General features: G+C 43.2%; 1 protein-coding gene across 7 annotated transcripts in view; it reads left to right on the forward strand.

Moving 5' to 3' along the window:
* Vps13d (vacuolar protein sorting 13 homolog D) overlaps positions 1-20889 on the forward strand; it is a 262979-nt gene that overhangs the window by 86398 nt on the left and 155692 nt on the right. For 5 of the 7 annotated variants that reach the window (XM_004639663.2, XM_004639662.2, XM_023699490.1 and 2 more), the window contains 8 exons: positions 1602-1757; positions 3061-3271; positions 3676-3750; positions 7871-8077; positions 9448-9537; positions 12521-12661; positions 15576-15698; positions 17687-17761. In XM_004639663.2, the coding sequence (XP_004639720.1) occupies positions 1602-1757; positions 3061-3271; positions 3676-3750; positions 7871-8077; positions 9448-9537; positions 12521-12661; positions 15576-15698; positions 17687-17761 (1078 nt within the window). The remainder of the gene's footprint in view (positions 1-1601; positions 1758-3060; positions 3272-3675; positions 3751-7870; positions 8078-9447; positions 9538-12520; positions 12662-15575; positions 15699-17686; positions 17762-20889) is intronic. The other 2 variants (XM_004639664.2, XM_023699489.1) reach the window with 1 other exon arrangement.

Below are 20889 nucleotides of genomic sequence, written 5' to 3' on the forward strand. Positions count from 1 at the left end.
TTGTGCATGCCAGGCAGGTCCTTATGCCACTGAGCTGTCTCCCTGACCCTCATTTTGCACTATTAGATAAAAATCACTCTGTCTTGTTTTAGGCCAGGACAGTGGAGAGAGCAAGGGAGACATGGCAGGTTGTTGCCTCCCTGTCAGATGTTCTTAATTCACTGGTTTCAGCTAAGTTCCTCTTGTTACAGTTATTTTCCCTTCAGATTGAACTTTGTTGTGCTTTATTTTTTCCAGTGGCATTGCTCAGGGGTTGAGTGGATAAAGCTCATTTTCACTGTCAGCAGTGTATGATGCATTTTTAGGAGTCAGACACTGCTCAATGAGGCTTTTAGCGTTTTCACTTTCTTGACCACCTGTTTGTGTATGGTGAAGAAAGCTCCGCTTGAGAATGGGGAAGTACACATTGGGGCGATAGGAGTTGGTCATGAAGTTGCAACTCATTTACTGTCCAAGCCACCACAATACTAGCTTTGAATGAAAAAATTTGATGATTGATTAATGAACTGTCAGATACAATTGGGTTTTGTTTAGCAGCAGCCCCTAGAGGAGAAGGAAAATGAAACTTTTCTGCTTCAAAGTCTTAGAAAAAGTACTTGGCAAAATAGTTGAGATTCCTAGAAACTCCTCCTGGTCTCATTCTTAAGACAGAACAACTGAATCTGAATCCCACTGCCATCTTGATAAGCCATGGGGATGAATTTACAAAGTATAGTCAGTGAGTTTTGGATGTGGCAAAGAACCGTGGTGTCATGTTTTTAGTAGTACTGTTAAGGCCCCACCGTGATGGGATAGGGGCCGGGTCCCCAAAAGAATGTGTCTTCTTTCCTTTGTGCTCTTCTTCTTTTTTTTTTTTTTTTTTCCAAACTGGGGATTGAACTCAGACCCTTACACTTGCCAGGGAAGTGCTTATTCTACTGAGCTATCTCCCCAGCCTCCTTTGTGCTCTTCTTGAATACAAAATAATTTGGTTCTAGAATAGGAGCCCATGCTCCTTCCTATCTCCCACAAGCATATTTACTTTTTAACATTTATTATAGAACATTACAAACATACAAATTAATGAACTGTATACCTACCACCTAGCTTCAATAGTTAATGTATTGTTAGTGGTGTGATTCTGCCCCATTTTATCATTCATTGACATTTTGGTGTTTCTTCCCTTAAAAAAAAGTTATGATGCGGTATCATATTGACTGGGCTATATTTTCATACAATCTGTGTGGTGACTACTTACGTTCTGGGTGATCATTTAAAAATGACCGTAGAATGTTCCATTTAGATGTGATATAACCTTTGTTGCTCTTAATTTTTCAATAATAAAAAATGGTTCATTGAGATTTTCTTTATTTCCTTAGAAAAAATTAGTGGGCACAAGGGTGTGAGGTTTTTCAGCACTTGGGATCTATTGTAAAACACCTTTCTTCTCATCCTTGGCAGTCAGGGGGTGAGAGCCGCCTCACTGCTGTTGATCTTTGTTTCAGCATTTGTGGAGGTGTGACAACGCAGGGTTGACTGCTCCAGAAATATTCTCTCTGTGCGGATGGTTGGGGCCGCCCTAGGTCGCGGTAACCCTCTCTGTGCTGCTTTTCATTTTCTAGGTGTTTTCGTGCCGCCTGGGGAATGAGCATGATACCGCTCTGTCAATTGTTGACCCAGTGCAGATTCAAGTGGAGCTGGTGGGGAATTCTTCCTATCAAAATAGCTCTGGATTGATGGATGCATTCAATAGTGAAGATTTCCCTCCTGTCCTAGAGGTAATGATGCAAACCCTCCGATGCCTCAGTGTGCCGTCACATGCTGTCCTCTGCAGGTGCCTGCTTATTCGGAGCTGAGAGCATCTTAGTGATTCCAGCTGCTTACAGATGAACTCTAATGCTATCCCTGTCACAGATGGTCTTGCAGTCTTGGGGATGATAAGACCTTTTCATTGTCTGGTATCGTCTTGAAGTTCTGTGCAGTGTACAGGAAGCTGAGGCACATAGGCAGGGTCCTCGTCAGGGTGGAGCGCAGATCAGGGTCATTAGGTGGAGAGCAGAGGGACGTGCCATCAGGGTGGGGCAGAGGAAGATCTGCCCTGGGCAAATGGTTGTGCAGGGCAGTGAGGAAGAAGGGAAGGTCTTGCAAGTGGGGCTAGGAGGTAGGTGCTGTACATTTTTGGTAGGAAGGGTATCATTAGTCTATTTGGAAAATAGGAAACTGAAGAAGAAAATCTATGTGGTTTTTGGTCTTAGTGGTACTTCACAGAAGGAAAAAAAAAAAGGTGAATGAAGAAAGCCCTGTGTCCGCAGCCACTGGTGCCATCATCCAGGGTCACTTACCGGGGCCTGGCAGGGGGGGTCTGTGCTGCCCTCGCCTCTGACAGGGCAGTCTTCCTCTCAGAGGAAGACTGGTCCTCGGGAGATGCTAGTGCCAAATGTGCCGGGGGGGTTGTGCCCGAGTGAAGAAGAGAGAAATTTTGTGGGTTAGTTTGTTTCAGAGATTTAAAAAATTAAGCCCATGCAAAATGGATTAATAAAACACTGTAATAGTTTTATTCTGTGTCCTCCTGAGCCCCTTCTTTGATTGTGATGTAACGTTTAATATGTTTGTATGAAATTCATCCTGAAGTATTAATTGCTATAGTAATTATTTTAGGTAAGTGTGTATGTATATATGTATTTGTTTATTCCTGGGTAGCTTAGTTTTTTTTTTTAATTTGGTATACTTTGTGGCTATTTGATCTTATTGTTGAAACATCTAACCTGCTAGTTGTTAGCACTTAGTTCAAGGTCTTTGCAGTCATTCATTTAGTCATTCCTTCATGTGTTGATTTATGAGACAGGGTCTTACTATGTAGCCCAGGCTGGCCTCAAACTCATGGTGATCCTTCGGCCTCAGCCTCCCTGCTTGCTGGGATGGTAGGTGTGCCCCGCCATGCCTGGCTTTTTGCAATCTTTTAAATGTGAAACTTGCTGTAATATCCGTTGGACTTTTAGATCTTAATAGGAATTACATCTGTAAGTGGTGTGGATGCAAAAGCATAACCATTAAAAATTGCTACCTTTTAAATTTTGTTAGATTCAGTTACAAACCCTGGATATCAGACTCTCCTATAATGACGTTCAGCTGTTTCTTGCCATTGCCAAATCCATCCCAGAGCAAGCTAATGCTGCAGCGCCAGACTCAGTGGCCTTGGAAGCCGACTCCGTTAGCAGTCACCTTCCAGGTGCAGCTCGTGCTGGAGAAGAGAGCGGAGAAGGGACAAGACATGTCTTAGATCCTGTCCTGGGTAGGTGTTCTAACTGCACATCCACACAGTCTTCTGAATAGCCCTTCTTCTCTTTAGCTGTCTCAATTTTCTTTTGCACAATTAAATTGTTCAGCGTAATTATTTGTTATTTAGTGAAGTTTTGAGTCCTAAGTAGGACTGATTTTTATTTAAAACAACATATCCCAAACCAACTGTGGTAGTCTATGCGGCAACTGCTATTTTACCTCTTACCATTCACTCCCACTCTTGTGGCTGGTGTTTCCATCTGGTTTTAAATGTTTTTGTTAATCAAAATACATTTGATAGAAGTCTGCATTGGGACCTATTTTTTGCCGAAAAAATAAAATGTTTTAATCACTATTTTTCTTAATTTCTTTTCTCTTAAATTGGAAGATAGATTAATTTACCTGTTTATTTTCTAGAATTACAGCTGGCCAGACTGCAGGAGTTGGGGTTCAGCATGGATGACTGTCGCAAAGCTCTTCTAGTGTGTCAAGGTACTTTGAATCAAGTTCTGTGGTCTGTTATTCTTCTTGACAATATACTTCCTTTCTGTTTCCTCTTCCGCTCCCACAAGTTGACAGGAGATCCTTCATATGTCTTCTGGGGACTGAATAGCTTTCATTGGATGAAATGTGGACTCTGCAGTTGACTGCCTGGGTCGGATTCTGCCTTTGCCCCTTGTTAGCTACTTATTAGCAGCTCTGGGAAGCGAGTGGCTTAGCTGTCCTGTCCCAGTACTTCCTTATCTGTGAATTGAGGATAGAGGGCCTGGCTTGCTGGGCAGCTCTGTGAGTGTTACCCAGTTCTGGATGCTGGTGGTGCTAGTTTGGCGGCTCTCATAAACATGAGCATTCGTTGAACTCTTTAGCATTTCTTTTGGAGTTTCATTGCCTTTGGAAGTAGCAGTTATTATCCCCATTTGAGCTGAGGAAATGGAAGGTAGATTAAATCAAATTGTCTGTGGTTCTGCAGTTAGCGAGGGCCTAAGATGGACTTAAAGCCAGGTCCACCCAACTCCAAAACTGCTTTCTGCTGCATCACAGTACCAACCCCTGCGATTCGATTTCGCATAAGAAAGAGTAATGCAGGCCACGCTGTTTCTTTCCGGTGCATCTACACACTTGCTTTCTTTTACTCTGCATACAGTGTGTGTCCATTCATGCATACTGATATGGTACATCTATGCACATAATATTTTGTATAGTTATAGATTATGCAGTATCCCCCTCTTACCTATGGGTTCACTTTCTGTGGTTTTGGTTTCCTGTGTCCAACCTAGACCTGAAAGCATTGAATGTAAAATCCCAGAAATGAATACTACATACATAAACTTTCAAATAGCAGGCCCATCCAGGCAGCATGAAGACGCTCACTCTGTCCTTCCGGGATAGGAATCTTCTCGTCGTCCCACATATCTACTCAGTGTGTGCTGCCTGGTCAGCAGACACGGATCATCTCGTGGCAGTACTGCAGTGTTGGTGCGTCAGAAACCGTTATTTAACTTAGTAATGACTCAAAGCAGTAGAGCAGTGATGGGGACAATTCAGATATGCTAAAGAGAAGCTCTAAGGTACTCGCTGTAAGTGAAAAGATGAAAATACTTGCATTGATTAGGAAAGAAAAAGAAATGTGCTGGGATTTTGCTGAGATCTAAACTAAGTGGCTCTTCTGTTCCTTAGGAATAAAAATGGTGCTAGTTTTCCTTTTGTACCTCAAGCTGTGAAAGTTGTGAGACAGTAAATTCTGAGTTAAGATGGAGATGACTTTAAGTTGTGGGCTTTGGTACTGTAGATGGTTTTTGGCATTTTCTGGAGGTTTGGGAGCCCTCTTCCTTGACAAGTAGGCACTGTTCTATTGCAAAAATAAAAATTTTATTGCTGGGTACATTGGAGCACGCTTGTACTCCCAGCTATTCAGGAGGCAGAGGCAGGAGTTTGAGACCCAGCCTGGGCAACCTAGTGGACCAAATAGGTCAAAATAAAAAGTACTGGGGAAGTAGCTCAGTGGTAGAATGCCTCTATGTTCAATTGTGAAATGAACAAAACCCGCCTACTTTAAAGAGAAAAAAAAAAACAAAACAGTGCAGAATTTCAAAACAAGATGATAGGAAAATAACAGTGATTGTTATGTTGCATATTGTTATCTTCAAACTAGTTGCTCAGATTGCCAGATAGAGGCCTGCAAGATTGACGCAGCAGCTAAGCACTAAGTGTTCCTTTCAGCGAACTAATAGTAATTCCTACCATTCTATAGTGGTAGAATTATCTTAGCTATCTTGTGTATGTGTATATATATCCCCCTTATTTTTCCTCTTTTTCCCCATCTCAGTTGTTGCTTCTTTTTCGAGCAGTTTCTTTCCCTTTCACAATATCTGTTATACCTTTTGGAGCTTATTTACTCTGTGAGTTTCTTACACTAGGGAGACAATCTGATGTTTACACATGCAGGACTGATATATTTCATTTATGAGTAAGGTCTCTATTTGCCTCCGTTTACCTATAAAAGCCTTTAATTTATCTTTCTTTATAGCTGAATAATACTGCATTGTATAAAGTACCACATCTTTTTTATCCATTCCTTGATTGATAGGTATTTGGGGTTTTTTCCCCCCAAGATTTAGCTGTGACAAATTGTGCTGCCATAACCCTGGGTGTTCATGTATCGCTGTGGTATGCTGTTTTCAGTTCTTTGGAAAAATGCCAGCAGAAAAGAATAAAACCTTTTCAGTAACATTGCATAGAGCTGTAATTTTATTATGATGTACATAATATTACATAGGCACCATCTTCCCATGGACTTAAAATTATTTGCAAATCTCTTTTTTCTTTACATTGGTTCTACAGATATAATGTATTTAGCCATTCACTTGTGCTTTATTTTTCAGCCTTTGTCCTTAAACGTTTCCTTGGTTAAGAGACACAGTATTATAGGTGTGGAGGCATATTTTTCAAGTTCTTCATATGAATTGATCATCCTTTTCTAGTAAGATCATACAAGCTTCACTCTGACCAATCAGATCTGAATTGCTTGTCTTGTAACAATGCTTTGCAAAAATTTCATTGTGAAAAAAATGACAATACAGTAATTATCTTGTGTTCCTTATTTTCCTTTTTAACTAGATACTATTGCTTTTTAGTTTTTAATTAACTTTATACTCCTTAGTATTTATTTTTCCTGCTATCTTTAGCAATTCAAACACATTTTAAAAATTTCTCTTTTTCTTGTGCAGGGTCTCACTGTGCCACTCAGACTTATAGTGATTCTCTTGTTTTTAGCCTCCTTAGTGCTGGGATTACAGGCATATGCTACCATGCCTGGATTCCATCGCCAGCTCAGCATGCCTGGGGAGCAGGGCCGGTGCAGCATGCAGTGCCGGGGATTGAACTCTGGCCTCTGCACTTACCTAAGCAAGCACCTAGTCCACTAAGCTATCTTGCTGGCCCTTTCGTTTTTTTAGATAGGGTCTCACTATGTAGTGCAGGCTGGCCTTGAACTCACTATATATCCCAGGTTACCCTTAAACTCATAGCAGTCTTTTTGCCTCAGCTTCCTGAGGCATCCCTTTTTTTTAACGTTCTAAAAGCCTTTTAGTTTATTAATTAAAACTACTTGCTTAGTTCCATCAGTAGCAAAGATAAATAAGAGTTTCTTGACCAGGAACACCACAGTACTGCCACAGACTTGACAGATAAGCCAGCTACTAAGTAATAACAAGTGCTTGTGAAAGAGCCAGTGTATTAGGTCCCCAGCTTGTGAACACTGGATTTGCGAGCCTGCACAGGTGTGCTGTATAAGACTCACAGTTGTTGGCTAACGAACAGATCTGACCTGGGAACAATTCATCCAGCACGAAACTTGGTTGTAAGTTGGGGACTTGCTGTATTCATGCCAGGCTCTGCTTGGGGAACTTATTTCCTCATTGTAGCAGTTCTCTAAGTGCTTCAGGGGACAGGGGGATCAAGTGACTCACCCAAGGACCCACAGTACTCCAGGGGCCAGGCCTGCAGTGCTCTCTCTGTCCTGTGCCCTGGTTGCTGGAGATGGGCAAAGTGGGCTGCACGGTTGTTCTTGTGTTCTCTTCCTGGCCGGAAGTTAAGGGTGTGTTAGCAGTCTGGTTGTGTTAAGCAGCTGTTGTTTAACAGTTCTGTGTTACACACATGCAATTCTTTTATTGCCATCTATCCTCCAGGAGAAAACATTTGAGGACACTTCACAGAGTAGTAAGCAGTGTATATCACACTACATAGCAAAGATGCGTCAGTCCTTAAGTACCAAGTGGCATCTAGAACCTCGGTCTCTTTTTTCAACAGATACCAGAGGAGGAGGATGGCCTCCTGGCGACACTGGGCATCAGATCTTGAAAGGTCTGGTAGACTTGTGTGGAAGGTGTGCAGCAAAGAGGGCCTCTCTCTCTTTGCTCAGAAGCAGAATTTCTCTTACTGTGCTAACAGGCCCCCCAGCCCCTTCCCCTGCCCCCCAATCTACAAATACTTGCCGATTGAGGTTTTCTTGGGCTGTCCAGTGGGTCCCTCAGAAACTTTGGCTCTTGCCTCTTTCAGCAGGCAGAGTAGCTTCAGAAACTGGTGAAATTGTTCACTTTTAATTTCTTTGAAGGCCAATTGAAAAAAGCAGCAAGTTGGTTGTTCAAGAATGCAGAACCGCTGAAGTCTCTTTCCCTGGCCGCGGGCAGCCGAGAGAGCCCAGGGGCTGTGCCAGGGCCGAGGATCTCGGGAGTGGAGATCAAAGCAGAGAGCGTGTGCATCTGCTTCATCGATGACTGCATGGACTGCGACGTGCCTCTCGCTGAGCTCACCTTCTCCCGTGAGTGCTGAGCTGACCTTCGGGCTCATCTTGGCTGGTTTCTATGATTTCTGCATTATTTATTTATTTTCTGCATTATTTAGACCTTTTAAAAAACTTATTTTTGCTCTCTTCTGTTTAGTAATATGAGTGATGATGGTTTTACATAAGTTTTTCATTTGTATATTTTACAGAAATTTGTATTTGCCATATGTGGCCTTCAAGTTTAGGATTAATAGAAATTGTCTTTGATAAAATTTCCATTACACTGACAACTCTAGCTAAATAATTCCTGATCTCGCCATTTTGCTTATTCTTTTATGTGTCTGAATATTGGAGGAACACCATTACTAGAGGTATTTAGAAGACAAACTGAAGAGCCAAGTGTGATACATGCCTGCAAGCCCAGCTGCCTGGCAGGCCAAGCCAGGAGGGTCAGGTTTGGGGCCAGCCTAGACAACACAGCAAGGCCCTGTCTCAAAATAAAATAAGAAGAGCTGGAGGTTCCCTGGGGTCAGCCCTCAGCACAGGCTTCTATTCCCTCAACAGAAAGTTCAACTGAGAAAATGTTGCTTCTGGCTTGGTTCTTGCTTGAAAAACAGACTAGAATCCTGTAAGAAAGCTGACCGTGGCATCTCCTCCGGAGGGCACAGAGAGGTGACACGTGCTCGTATGTGAGTTTTATTGGCCCAGTGCGGACCAGAGCAGGGCGCTGTGTCCTTCAGGGATTCCGTGAAGCAGGTAGTGCAGGCTGCGGGGAAAGCAGTTAAAGCTTGCTGCTGCGTTTGCTTTGCATTTCCCATTGTTTCCCTCTTGGTGGTCTCTTCTCCTTGGAGCCAATTTGGTTCTGGGGCTTTAATTCAGCATTCCACATGTCACAGATGCTGCCTGCCCTTTTTCTTGTGCAGTCAGGCCTTGCTAGGGCCACTTCATTAAAAGCCAGTATCTTTTCTCTGGAGAATATGTGGAAGATTTCTTATTTTTCTATGATAGCCTTAAATTTTTGAGCTAACATCAGGACATGTTTGTACTTATCATTCTGCCCTCTTTTCACGTATACAGGTAGAAATATCTTTTTATGTTCCCGAAGGCCTTGGTACCATGTGCCTGTGCTGGGTCTCACGGGAGGCAGTTGAGGGCCTTGCACTGGGCGCACCATTGGATGGGGGCGTTGCCAGAAAGCTTAGCGATCAAGATAAATATTACTTTAATGTGGTCTTTTTAAAAATAAAACTGGTGGGAACTACATAATAGGCAGTGTCATGATTTTGTGTGCTGTCCTGTGAGATCATGGGTGTTGGCTGCGGCCACATCTCTGCTGTGATTTGTCTGTGTAGCCCGCTTGCAGTTGCTCCTCCCTGCTGCTGCAGTAAGATTTGCTTTCATTGCAGGTCTGAATTTTCTTCAGCATGTGAGAACCAGTCCTGAAGGCTACGCCCACTTCACCCTGTCTGGAGATTATTATAACCGTGCACTGTCAGGTTAGTGTCAAGCACAGGGTACAGTGGGTTTTAAAAGTTGCGCTCAGATGTTTGCCTGGGCCAATTTCTGTGTGCATTTCACATGAGGGAAAGAGCAGAGGTGGTGGGATGGGAAGATTAAAAGCAAGTGGCTGCAAAAGACAGAAGATCCAGACCTTCCGCTTTTCCAAAACTGTATCTTGTATGTTACAACTGAGTTATTGAAAAATAAGCTTTCATAGTTAATTCTTTTTGATCCTGACGGTTAGCTCATTCTTGAACTTGATACTGTTCAGTAGTAATGGGTCATTCGCTTGGTCCTCAGCTATTTGATAGTAACTAAGTTTCATGGGAAATTTATGTCCATAGTCATTTTAAACTTTTGTTTTGTTTAGTTATTTTTGAGACAGGGTCTTGCTATGTAGTTCAGCCTGGCCTTGAATTCACTATGTGGCCCAGGCTGGCTTCAAACTCATGGCAATCCTCCTGCCTCAACTTCCTGAGTGCTGGGATTATAGATGTGCGCCACTATGCCCAGCAGCATTTGAAACTTTATGTTTCTACTTTGCATTGGGTCTCTGTGTTCTGTTGAAAGCCTGTTGAATCAGGAAAAATGTATATTCTTCCCTAGTGACACCCTGAGGCAAAATGCAGTTGATCTGAGCAGGCTGGGTTTCTGGTGACAGGAAACCTGGGTGATGATACTGTAACCTTTTCAGGTTTTTCTCTGCTTTTTGGAAAGCTCAAAGTAAGGGCCTTGTGATAGCACACTTTTCACTCCTGTAATAAAACATTTGAGGCAGACTACTTTGTAAAGAAAAAAGGTTTATTTAACATAGAGTTTTGAGAGCTGAAGTCAGACAGGCTGTCCTCTTGGCGTGGCTTGTGCTGATGGTGGGTGGTGTTCTGGCAGGAATGCCTGTGAGTGGGAGTTGGGAAGCCAGAGAATGACTCCAGCTTATCTGTACACCTGTATGTGTTTGGGAGAGGTTAGAGAGCTGCGTTCCCATCAGTCCTGGCAGGTGTGGAGAGAGCAGCGCGGTGCTGTGCAGTGCGGGCAGAAACCCATGCAGCCATTCCTCGCTTTGGTTTCAGTGGAAAACCAAGCCTCCGTTCGTTGTGCTGCTACCGATTGTTCACATTTGCCTTTCTGGTAGCTAACATTTTCCCTTTGTTCTAGAAGTACGTAAAGGCAACGCTGTCATCTTCTCATTGTTCACAGTGTTTAACTTGAGCACAGTGACTCGGGTCTTGAAAGAAACTCTTACAGGGCATATGGTGTTTATTTTTCTGTGAATCATTTATTCTCCCAGTTAACTTACTTTTACATTGTGTGAACATGCTCAGCTCACTAAGTACCGAACGGTGTAAGGAGGCTGTGTGAGTGGGCTGGACTTGCACTATGACTGATTGAGCATATGTAAAAAGTAGTTAAAAGTTTAAATTTTTTAATTACTGTATGTTTGCAGTACATAATTAATGATTACTTTCACCAGGGGGAATTGGTACAGATACATATCTCACATCTTTTCATCCCCAACCCCTCCCCTTCAAAATCTTTTGAGTCTACCAGTTTTGAAAAATACTCTTTAAGTCAGAGGCCCTGCCCCTGAGCAGCCTACCACTGAGTTACATTCCCCAGCTCTTTATTTTACTTGTTTTTAATTAAGATTTAAAAAAAAATATTGGAGATTGAATGCAGGACCTTTGCACTTAACTACATTCTTAGCTCTTCTTAATTTTTCTATTTTACTTTTTAGGTAGGGTCTTACTGTGGTGCTAATGTCTGGGCTGTGCTTGAACTTTTGCTCTTTTTGCTTCACTCTTCCAGAGTGCCATGCTGGGATTATAGACATGTGCCACCATGCCAGACTATTTTGTTTTGAGATAAGATTTTACTAAATTGCCCACGTTGACCTTGAATTTGTGATCCTTCTGCCTTAGCCTCCTAAGTAACAGGAAGTATAGGTAGACACCCCCATTCCATGCTAGTACACCATTTTTCTTACCCAGTTGATTGGTAAAAATTAAGTGTGGCACTGCTCTGTAGTTATGCAGATATGAGCCGTAGTTTCTGCTACTAGAGTTATAAATCAGTACAGCCACTTAGGGGAGTAACTAGACATGAGCTCACATAGTTGAGTATAAGCATGCTTAATAAACTATGTGTGCATTAATAATGGGTTATCAGTCTGTGGTGAAAACAAATGTATCCCAGCTGCCTTCATCAGTGTGCAGTGATGAGTGTAGAAGCTTGTTGGGTGAAAGCTAGCTTCCATTATGTGAAGATCATGTACAGGACAGACAAACTAGCATGTTCTTAAGAAACTTAGGTGTGTGTGTAAAATTATAATGAAGAACAAGGAAATAATTCACTTACAACTCAAATGCCTGCAGTTGGGCAGGGGAGGGTTGGTGGGAGGATGTGGACCGATGGCTCCTGGAGTTTTCAGAGGAACTTGTAATTTAGTGTTTCTTAAGTTGAATGGTAGGTATGAGTGTAGCAGAATTTTCTTTAAACTGTCCATGTGTGGTTAAGTGCCTTTTGTGCATATGATGTGTTTTAAATCAGTATTTTAGAATTTGGAATTAGTGAGCCTCCACATAGACCTATGTATTTACTGATTGCGTATGTAATCAGGAGAGTCAAATCTGATTGTTAACAGTTCACATGTTTCTTTTCCAGACTGAGTTTAAGACTCCTTTTTCTATGTTAAGTGATATAAGAACAGGTCTTGCCTGCTCTTCAGTGGATCAGGGCATGTATGACCCTGCCCTGCTGTCCCCAGAAGTCCATGGTGGAGGACATTGATGCCCTTCCACTCATACCCCTGAAGTGGCACAGACATTATAGGGTGACCTGAGCCAAAGTGGTGCATTTGTTGTGAAGTTAGATTGGCGCTCTTAAGCTGTAGCCTGTCTTTGCTGGGCCTTTGTGAACTGTGTTCCCCTGTAAACTCTTGCTATCTGCTGAACAGATGTCTTGTTTCCTGTGTTCTTTTAGGCTGGGAGCCATTTATCGAGCCATGGCCATGCTCTGTATCCTGGCAACAACAGGCTGCAAGTCGGCTCCATCCTCCTCGACTGAAACTGGAGGCCAAGGCCAAACCCCGCCTGGATATCAACATCACTTCTGTGCTCATTGGTGAGTGGGGAGCTTCCTGCGGTGGACTGGTCCCTAGCTGTGCACAAGCTCCTGGTCCGGATGCCATTATTCCTGGATGAGGGAAAGTTTGGTACCAAGCCTGGATTGCTTATCTGGCCTGGCTGCTTTCCTAGTAAACCCCACTGTGGCTGGGATTCATCTCAACCCACTGCCTCAGAGTTGGCATCTCATGTTGGTGCTCCTCTGAAACATAAATGGCTGTGGTGAGTGCTCTTCTCTCAGTGCCGGTCACTGGGGCTTATTAAAAGCCCTGGAAGCAAATTTAGACTTTTTTTTTCAGGCTTTACACAGAGTACCTTTTGCAGGTATGACTTTGACCTTGATTTTGTAGCAAAGTAATTTACCTGTGTTATTTCCCATCAAGTATAATGCTTACCTAACTCTTGACAGTGAATTTGCTTATAGGTTGGTTGGCACATGGTCCCAAAAGTTAATCACTCTGACATATACTTCCAGATTTGATGTGGTCTTTGAGAATCATTCTCATATTATTTGTTTGTATCATGTGACAATAGAGTTGCAAATTCATATTATGAAGTAGTTTGTACATTTTCCATGAAAACTCAAATTCACTGATTTATTGTACATGATCTAAGTTTGGCACTACTATAGTTATCTTTGAGCAGTAGTATACACTATTGCAAACTGTGAACTCTCTTCAGCCTATATATTGATTGATGCTGTCAGAATATCTATAACTTTACCCACTAGAGTGAGGTGAAGGGTGTATAGTGACAGCACTTGGGAGGCTGGGGCAGGAGGGTTGCTTTTAGTTCGAGGCCAGCCTGAACTAATAGTGAGAGCCTGTCTCAAAAAACAAAACAAAACAGAAGGAAACCAAAAAGACCCCCCAACCCCACACCAACAAGAGTATATAGTGAAATGAGACAGTATATTTATTATTATTTTTTTTTAAACCAGGAATTGAGCCTCAGAATCTTGTATTTGCCAGCCAGGTAGTGTACCACTGAACTAAATCCTGGCTCCAAGACTGTAAATTTTTTGATCTGCAAATTTAAAACTATTGTTCTAAAAAAAAAAATCAAATTTCATCTGTTAAGTCACTTAGATATTAATATCACCCGTGTAACATAAATTATCCATAGGCTCCTTTTGCATTATGTTAATTTGACTCTTCTATTAACTTGACATAATCTGCTAATCTGGAAGGTTAGGCAGTTTTTTTAGTCATTCAAAAGTTCCAATAAACAAAAGTTTACCTCGGAGAGACTCTTGTTAGTATTTTTTATTTTATTTTTTATTTTAGGGAAGGGTCTACAGGGTGTTCAGGGTCTCACCACTAGATCGGACTCTTAGTGATCTGTCTGTTTACAGCCTCCCAAGAGCCGAGATTACAGGTGCGCACTGCCACACCCAGTCTCAATTGCCATCTCAGTGCGCCCGGGGGTGGGGCCAGCATGGCAGGCCCGGGAATTGAACCCCTGACCCCAGTGCCTCCTTGCAGGTGCTTTAATCTGCTGAGCTATTTGGCTGGCCCTCTTGTTGGTATTCTTGATGAGCATTTTTCCTGTTTAAAATTATCTTCCAAGGGCTGGGGAGATAGTTTGGTGGTCTAAGCACCTGCCTGGCAAGAACAAGGACCCAGGGTTGATCTCTGGTACCATACATGTGCTATATCAACCCCAAAACCGGCTAGGTGGCTCATGCCTGTAAGTCCCAGCACTGGGGAGGCTCAGACAGGAGAATCACTACAAGTCTGAGCTGCATAGCAAGACCCTATAATAAATAAATAAATTTAAAGAAGATTAAAAAAATCTTCCAAAACACCCTTTTGTCAGTGTTTTTTGTTTACTTTTTAAACTTTTAATTCCTTATTCCTAACAGTGTTTGCAAACCCAGAAACATTGCTAGGGCCGCTTAGTGTTTATATAAATCTTATTTCAATACCCAGGTATTGGAATTGAAAACTCTAAACTAATAATTCTTGTTTCAAAAAATGTAATTACTATGCATAAAAGATCTTCATTCAGGTATAGAGCCTCGTAATTATTTTGTTAACCTGCTATTTCCATTACAGTTATCTTCTGCAAAAAATAAAACTATTCATAAGGAATGGCTGCAGGATTTTTGAGTGTATTTTCTAGATTGCTATGCAGTGTCCCTGTACCCATCAACTGTGCCAGAGTCCCAGAGAATATGCAGTTCTTTCCTGGCCTACAGCTTTTGCACACGTTGTTCCCTCTGTCTGGACTATTACTCCATGCCCAGTCAGGGCCCCATTGGCACCTGCCGAGCCAGCTGTGTCCAGACCACTGCCTGGGGGCTGCATGTGGTCCTGGACACTAGCTCCCACAAGATCATAAACCTTGAACATTATTGTGTGATTTGTAGCAGTATTTTTCACGACTTAGTTGTGTGGTGTCTTGTGCATCGCCTGAGTGGGTGAGAGCGGAACTGGACATTGAGGCGTTAGCTTCACAAAATAAGGTGCACATCTACATTAGTTATTCTGTATATTTTACATGTGGCCCAAGACAGTTCTTCTTCACTCAGTGCCAGCCAGGCAGGCCAGAAGGTGGAGCAGCATGCTCTAAACTGTTTCCTCCTCAATTTAGAGCAGTGGCCTCCACCTCTCTGAACACCTTTTTGGACCTTGGTGTGCATGCCCACATTACTGCCAAAGCTTAATCACCCCTTTGGTGCCCCAGGCTTTTGTCTTTGTTGTAGTGCCTTTCACACCCTAGCGTAAGTTTGTGGTGATGTTTATTTTGTGCCCCTTATGTCAGCTGGGGAGCTGAGGTTCTGCAGGGCACTGACCTCAGTGTCTAGCCAAACCTGGAGTACAGGGACCACTCAGCTGGATCCAAACTAATTGACCCGAACCCTCAATCTTTCCTACTTTTCTTAACACCCTTGGGGTATTTTTTTCTAGACCAGTATGTAAGTACCAAGGAATCGTGGATGGCAGATTACTGTAGAGAAGACAAGGAACCAGATTCAGCTCACTCAGAAGACTGGATTGGCTCATCAGTGGACCCTCCATGCTTTGGGCAAAGTGAGATTTCTGCTGATGTCTGTCTGCATCATTGTTGGCTAACAGAGCAGTGCTTTCCTGGTGTAGAGCTGTCATTCTTCATGGAAAAATTACAGGCCATTTTCTCTTTTATTGACCTGTTTTAATCTTTGCAACAGGCAGTTTTCTGGCACCAGTGCCTGAGCTTTTAGGGTGGACTCTACCCCTGCCTACACGTGGGAGATGGAGCCCAGTGCCTGATCCCTAGATTCTGGGACCACTGTTGGTGTCCTGGTGTACCTGAGAGTGTGTTGGGACCAGGGGTTGCTGGTTTGTGTCGTACTCAGCAAAACATTGGTTTTCTACTTGATGAGATTTTTAAAAACGTCTTTTCCACCATCTAAAGCTAGAGGATAAAGGGTTTGATGTGTTCTTAAAAAGAGGGAGGGCAGGATCCCATGTGGAAAACGTTTTAAATGGGGACCTTGTATTGTTCATTAAAGTAAAAAGAATTGAATGCTCAGCCCTTGAGGAGGGAGGGGCCAGTGTGTTCTCTGTTGCCCATGTTTTCTTCCCTTGTCTAATCCTCGCCATGGGGCTCTGTTGCCTTCAGAGCTGGGAGGTTGTGATGGACAACTGCATGGTCTCAGTTGTTCCACAAGCCATTGTCATCCAAATTCAGCTCCGCGACTCTTTTCAAAGCCTTTTCTTTGCGAAATCTTGGCCGGACTTCACATGGCTTGTGAATACTTGAGAATTCCATCTGGTCTGCAAACATGTCACGGGAGGGTGGGTGTTCTTGGTGTATGAGGTATCTGTGCTTGTTTGTCCCCTTCGGGGCGCATAGGCGGACTTTCTGCCTGCCTGGTGCTTCTAGGGGAGACAAAGAGACGTCAGCTGTGCTTGCCCACTGGGTTCCCAGGCTGCTGCTTCTGACTCTCAAGACGGTTGCTTAGGAGCCGGGGCTCTGCAGACAGTGCCGGCCTCCACTCGGGCTCCTCCTCGACCCCGCCCACTTTGTGCCTCAGGAAAACAGTATTTTGTCATAAAACTTTCAGGTCTTACTTGAGGATGTTCAGTCACGTACATTTTCTGAGAAGCTGTGCTTTAAACTAAGCCCCTTGAACAGCTCTCAGCATGAGGTTCACCCTAAGGAAACTGCTGGTTTCTTGTTTCTTTAGTGGGAAAAAGAAAATCCGAACGTCATTTTGAACCAGTTGAGTGCTTTGTCAAGTAAGGACAGAGATTTTGCAGGTAAATCTGATGGCGTGCTACGTCCCTGAACTTACTGGTTTTGTATTCCAATGCTATTTTGTGAAATACCAAATATAAATGTTTTGAAAATCTCCTTGTTTAATTTAAAATTTAAACAATACTGTGAGGTAGTTCCTTAGCAGAGCTTGTTTCAGTTTGGAGTTGGGATGGTCTCTTCCACTGAACATTGGAGAGAAAGGCCACCCAGGGACCAGCAATCTGCTGCTCTGGTGTTTTCTAGTTGGAAAGGAGCAGCTCCCACTAAGATTTGCACTGATTGGTTTCTGTAACTTTCCTGTGCTAGTTAACAACATAAAAGTTGTAAACAATTCAAAAGTGCTCATAATCCCAGCACTCTAGAGGCTGAGGCAGGAGAATTATAAATTGGAGCCTAGCCTGGGAAAATTAATGACTTGGTGAGACCCTGTCTCAAAAGTACGAAGAACTAACTGAGGATGTAGCTCAGTGCAAAAGCCCTGTTCAATCTCCAGTAAAAACAAAAACCTCAAAAGGCTTGCTATTTTGTTTAAGGCTGTTTAACAGTATTAGAAAAGGAGGAGCACGCTGCTTGGACACGGCCTCCACAGTAAGAGCCAGCATAAAATGTGCGCTCTCTGGCAAATACTTTCTTGACTCAGTAATTACGGAAAAGATGATCCTGTAACTGCCCAATGCTTGCTATTTTGTAGTGTTCTCTACCTGTGCATACCATCGGAGGTGAGTCTTTTCGTTCACTGTACTTCTCAACCTCTAACTTTGTCTCTCCTGTCTACCAGGCCTCCCCCTTGTCTACCTTAGAACTAGGAGCACAGCCAGTCTGACTAACCTAGAGCACCAGACCTATGCTAGAGGTACAGTACAGCCAAGCGAGGACTGGCGTCTTTTCCTGTTTGAGAATTGCCTTGCACGTCAGTGGTTTGGTTTTGTCTTGAGTTTTGTGAATGGGAGTTGAATGGGGGTACACTCAGCTGTGAGTGCCTTGCTTCAATATCAGGAAAGAGCATTTTCCATTAATTAATAGAATAACACTTTATCATCTCTTTCCTCTCCTTTAACTGTTGGGGCAGGTGACATAAACTCCAGAGCTGTGATGCAGAACTGTCTACTGCTAACTAGCAGAGCTTGTCGTACTGAAGAGGAAGTAGATGGACAAGCTCCATCCACCGTCAGGCAGTGCCACAAGTTCTTGTTTATGGGACGCTCAGTGAACATTTATTCTCTATGACACAGGCACTATAATTCATATTCATGAGTAGAGCTAAGAAAAAAAATCTTACTTCTTAGACCTACACTTTTAACTTCTCTAGATATGAGTGTATTTGCTTAGGAAATGGAAAATATTCTTTATTTATGTCTCTGATCCTTTAAGGTTCTTTGAGAGGTTGACTGGTAAGTGGATATGGGAGAAAGTGTCACACACGTTGAGGAGCTGGAATCCCCAGGTGCTCATTTCTGCTTTGTTTAAAGGATTGTGATTAATCTACTTCTGGATCATGGGCCATGGCACATTTTTATACGGAGGGTATTTGAGCCTCCCCTAGCAGAAGTACAGAACAAAGAACTAGCATAATACTTAGGGCCATTGCGATGGCTTTACTTTTTTTTTCTCCTTTTTTTGTGGAAGGTTTCATGGGTTTGTGTTTGAAGGAGAGCTCACAAAATAAGTGTATGGCTAAATCTTCATTTATTCATGAATTTATACCTCTGAGCTTTTAGATACATAATTAATCACCCAGGCAAGCCAAGCATTACTGCTGTGTAGCTCTTCAAGACAGTGAGACTCAGACAGACAGCGTAATTTACTTTTATTCATGGGGCTGGCTAGCAGTGGGCCCAGGACTGTATTTGTTATGATCTGCAAACAAGGGCCTTTCTAATAGATTGAACTGCTGCGTAGCATGACATCTACACACTGTTTATAATGGCTCAGTTTCCTTGGGAAACAAGTTTAAACGGGTAGAAATTTCCTTAGCTGGAGCCATTTAAGGTTGAACTTGGATATGAGAAGCTTTAGGTTATCTCAATTCATGAAAAAATTGGATTTGGTCACTAGAGGCAGCTGTCAGGGAATAACGTTCTCTTTGATGGATTTGGGAACTTTTTCTCTGGTGCTGTGCCAAAAGCAAGTAGGTTTCACTTGGATCCTGGTGCAGGAGATGGCGGATTTGTTGCCTGGTGCTCGGTTTGGATTTGTGTGCAAGCCATGCATTTCTGTCCTCTGAGAAGTAGGTTACTAAAGTCTGCACGGCTCTATCTGTTCACACAGGAAGTCTGGGGACCTGAGCAGTGTGTCTGATCACGCTATTGAATTCCAGAGCAGATGCTGTGGGTATCTGTGTATGGATTCTTACTACTTTATTCTGTATTACAAAGTGATCAAAGCCGTCTGCCACCTGTTCTTTTTGAATCGAATTTGCAAATGGAAACTTCCAGTCTACCTCACAGTGGGATGGGGAGAGCACATCTGGCTCCCTTTCCCCCTGGCCCTTTATCTGCTGTAATAAAAGCAGCTTTCTTTGCTCTCATGGAGGGAGGCACTTTCCAAAGCCCACAGTAAATTCTGTTTACCCTGCAGACAGCTCTTAAATTTTGTACTCCCCCTTTGCTCTTGTCAGCAGCCTCACAGCTAGCTACTCCCTAGGTTTCTACTTGGTGAGCACCGTTTGTAAGGCAATCCTGGAGGCTCCGTGAGGCTCTGGGGATGGGGAGCGGGCATGTTCCTAGGTGGAGATTCCCTTTAAAGGTATTCAGGGCATCCTTGTTTGACTGACCATACACCAGAGACTCTCGTCTCCTTACAGATTACTGTATGTTAGACTGTTGAGCCACTATACCAAATGTACCTTGCCTTGACTTGAAATGACATAAACTTCTGAAGACTATAAAAGATATAGAGGGGAAAAGTGAATGCTTTTTGAAAGACAGTGGTTATCACTGACTGACCCTTAGGAGACTGTCCTGGACTCAGGCCGGAGGCCGCAACAGGCAGGATAGATTGTGGTTTGTCTTCTCGATTTTGTCGGCAGGGACCGTGTGACCATGTAAGATGAACTCGTTTTGCACCAGAACTCTGCCAGTAGCATTTTCCTCTGTCTGAGTGCCAGACCATTCAGGCCACAGTCTTCTTCAGCCTGTCATCGTGGTTTTAGGCAGGACACGGAATGAAATGGGGTCGTGTCCTGTGCCCTTTGTGGTTAGAAGAGTGTGTGTGTGCTGTGAGTGAGTGCCTCAGCCAGGAGCCTCATTGTCACTGCCTGCTGTTTCCTGCTGGGCTGCCGCCCTTAAAGTGTACGTGGCTGGTGGCGGCCACGAAGGCCCTTGCCAGACGGGCATGCAGAGGGGTCATGGGGCAGCCTGGCATGAGAGCGCCTTTGCCACTTTCTTACAGTCCTGTCGACACCTCTCTTTGGACTGGCTCCTGACAGTCTTGTGTTGGTTGTTGTTTCGCTGCAGTTTGCTGAGGAAAGGCTCTTGTGAGGTGAAGCCATACTCCATGTTTCCTTTCAGCTTCCATAGTGCCCACCTTGCATCAGCTGCTGGTAATGTCTGTATTAAAAATGGCCTAAACATTCCATTTAAGAGCTTTGATTTTCCAAGGAGAACAAAATCAGCTATTATTGTAAGAGAATGTTGAAGGATATTTTTACTTCGCTGTGTTATGCAAAGTATGGCTGAAAGATGCACATATAAATGGAGGCATTCTTAAATAAAGGCTCAAGTACATGTGGTATATTTTGTCGCAACCTGGGTTACCTGTTTAGAATACATGTCTTGGGAGAAGTAGTACATTTTAGTTTTTTTTTTTTTTCCTGACTGTAGCAAATTCTGCTCCTGATGCCCTCTCAGGCCAGTAAAAAGTGTGGGAGACTTGGGGCTGTGGATGGGGGTGGTGAATCCCAGACAAACCCGGGTAGGGGATTCTCTCTTCCCTGTACTATTTATTTATTTATTTATTTATTTATTTATTTATTTATTGGCA

The sequence above is a fragment of the Octodon degus genome, unplaced genomic scaffold (genome assembly GCF_000260255.1).
Source record: "Octodon degus isolate 3935 unplaced genomic scaffold, OctDeg1.0 scaffold00113, whole genome shotgun sequence".
Taxonomy (NCBI): Eukaryota; Metazoa; Chordata; class Mammalia; order Rodentia; family Octodontidae; genus Octodon; species Octodon degus.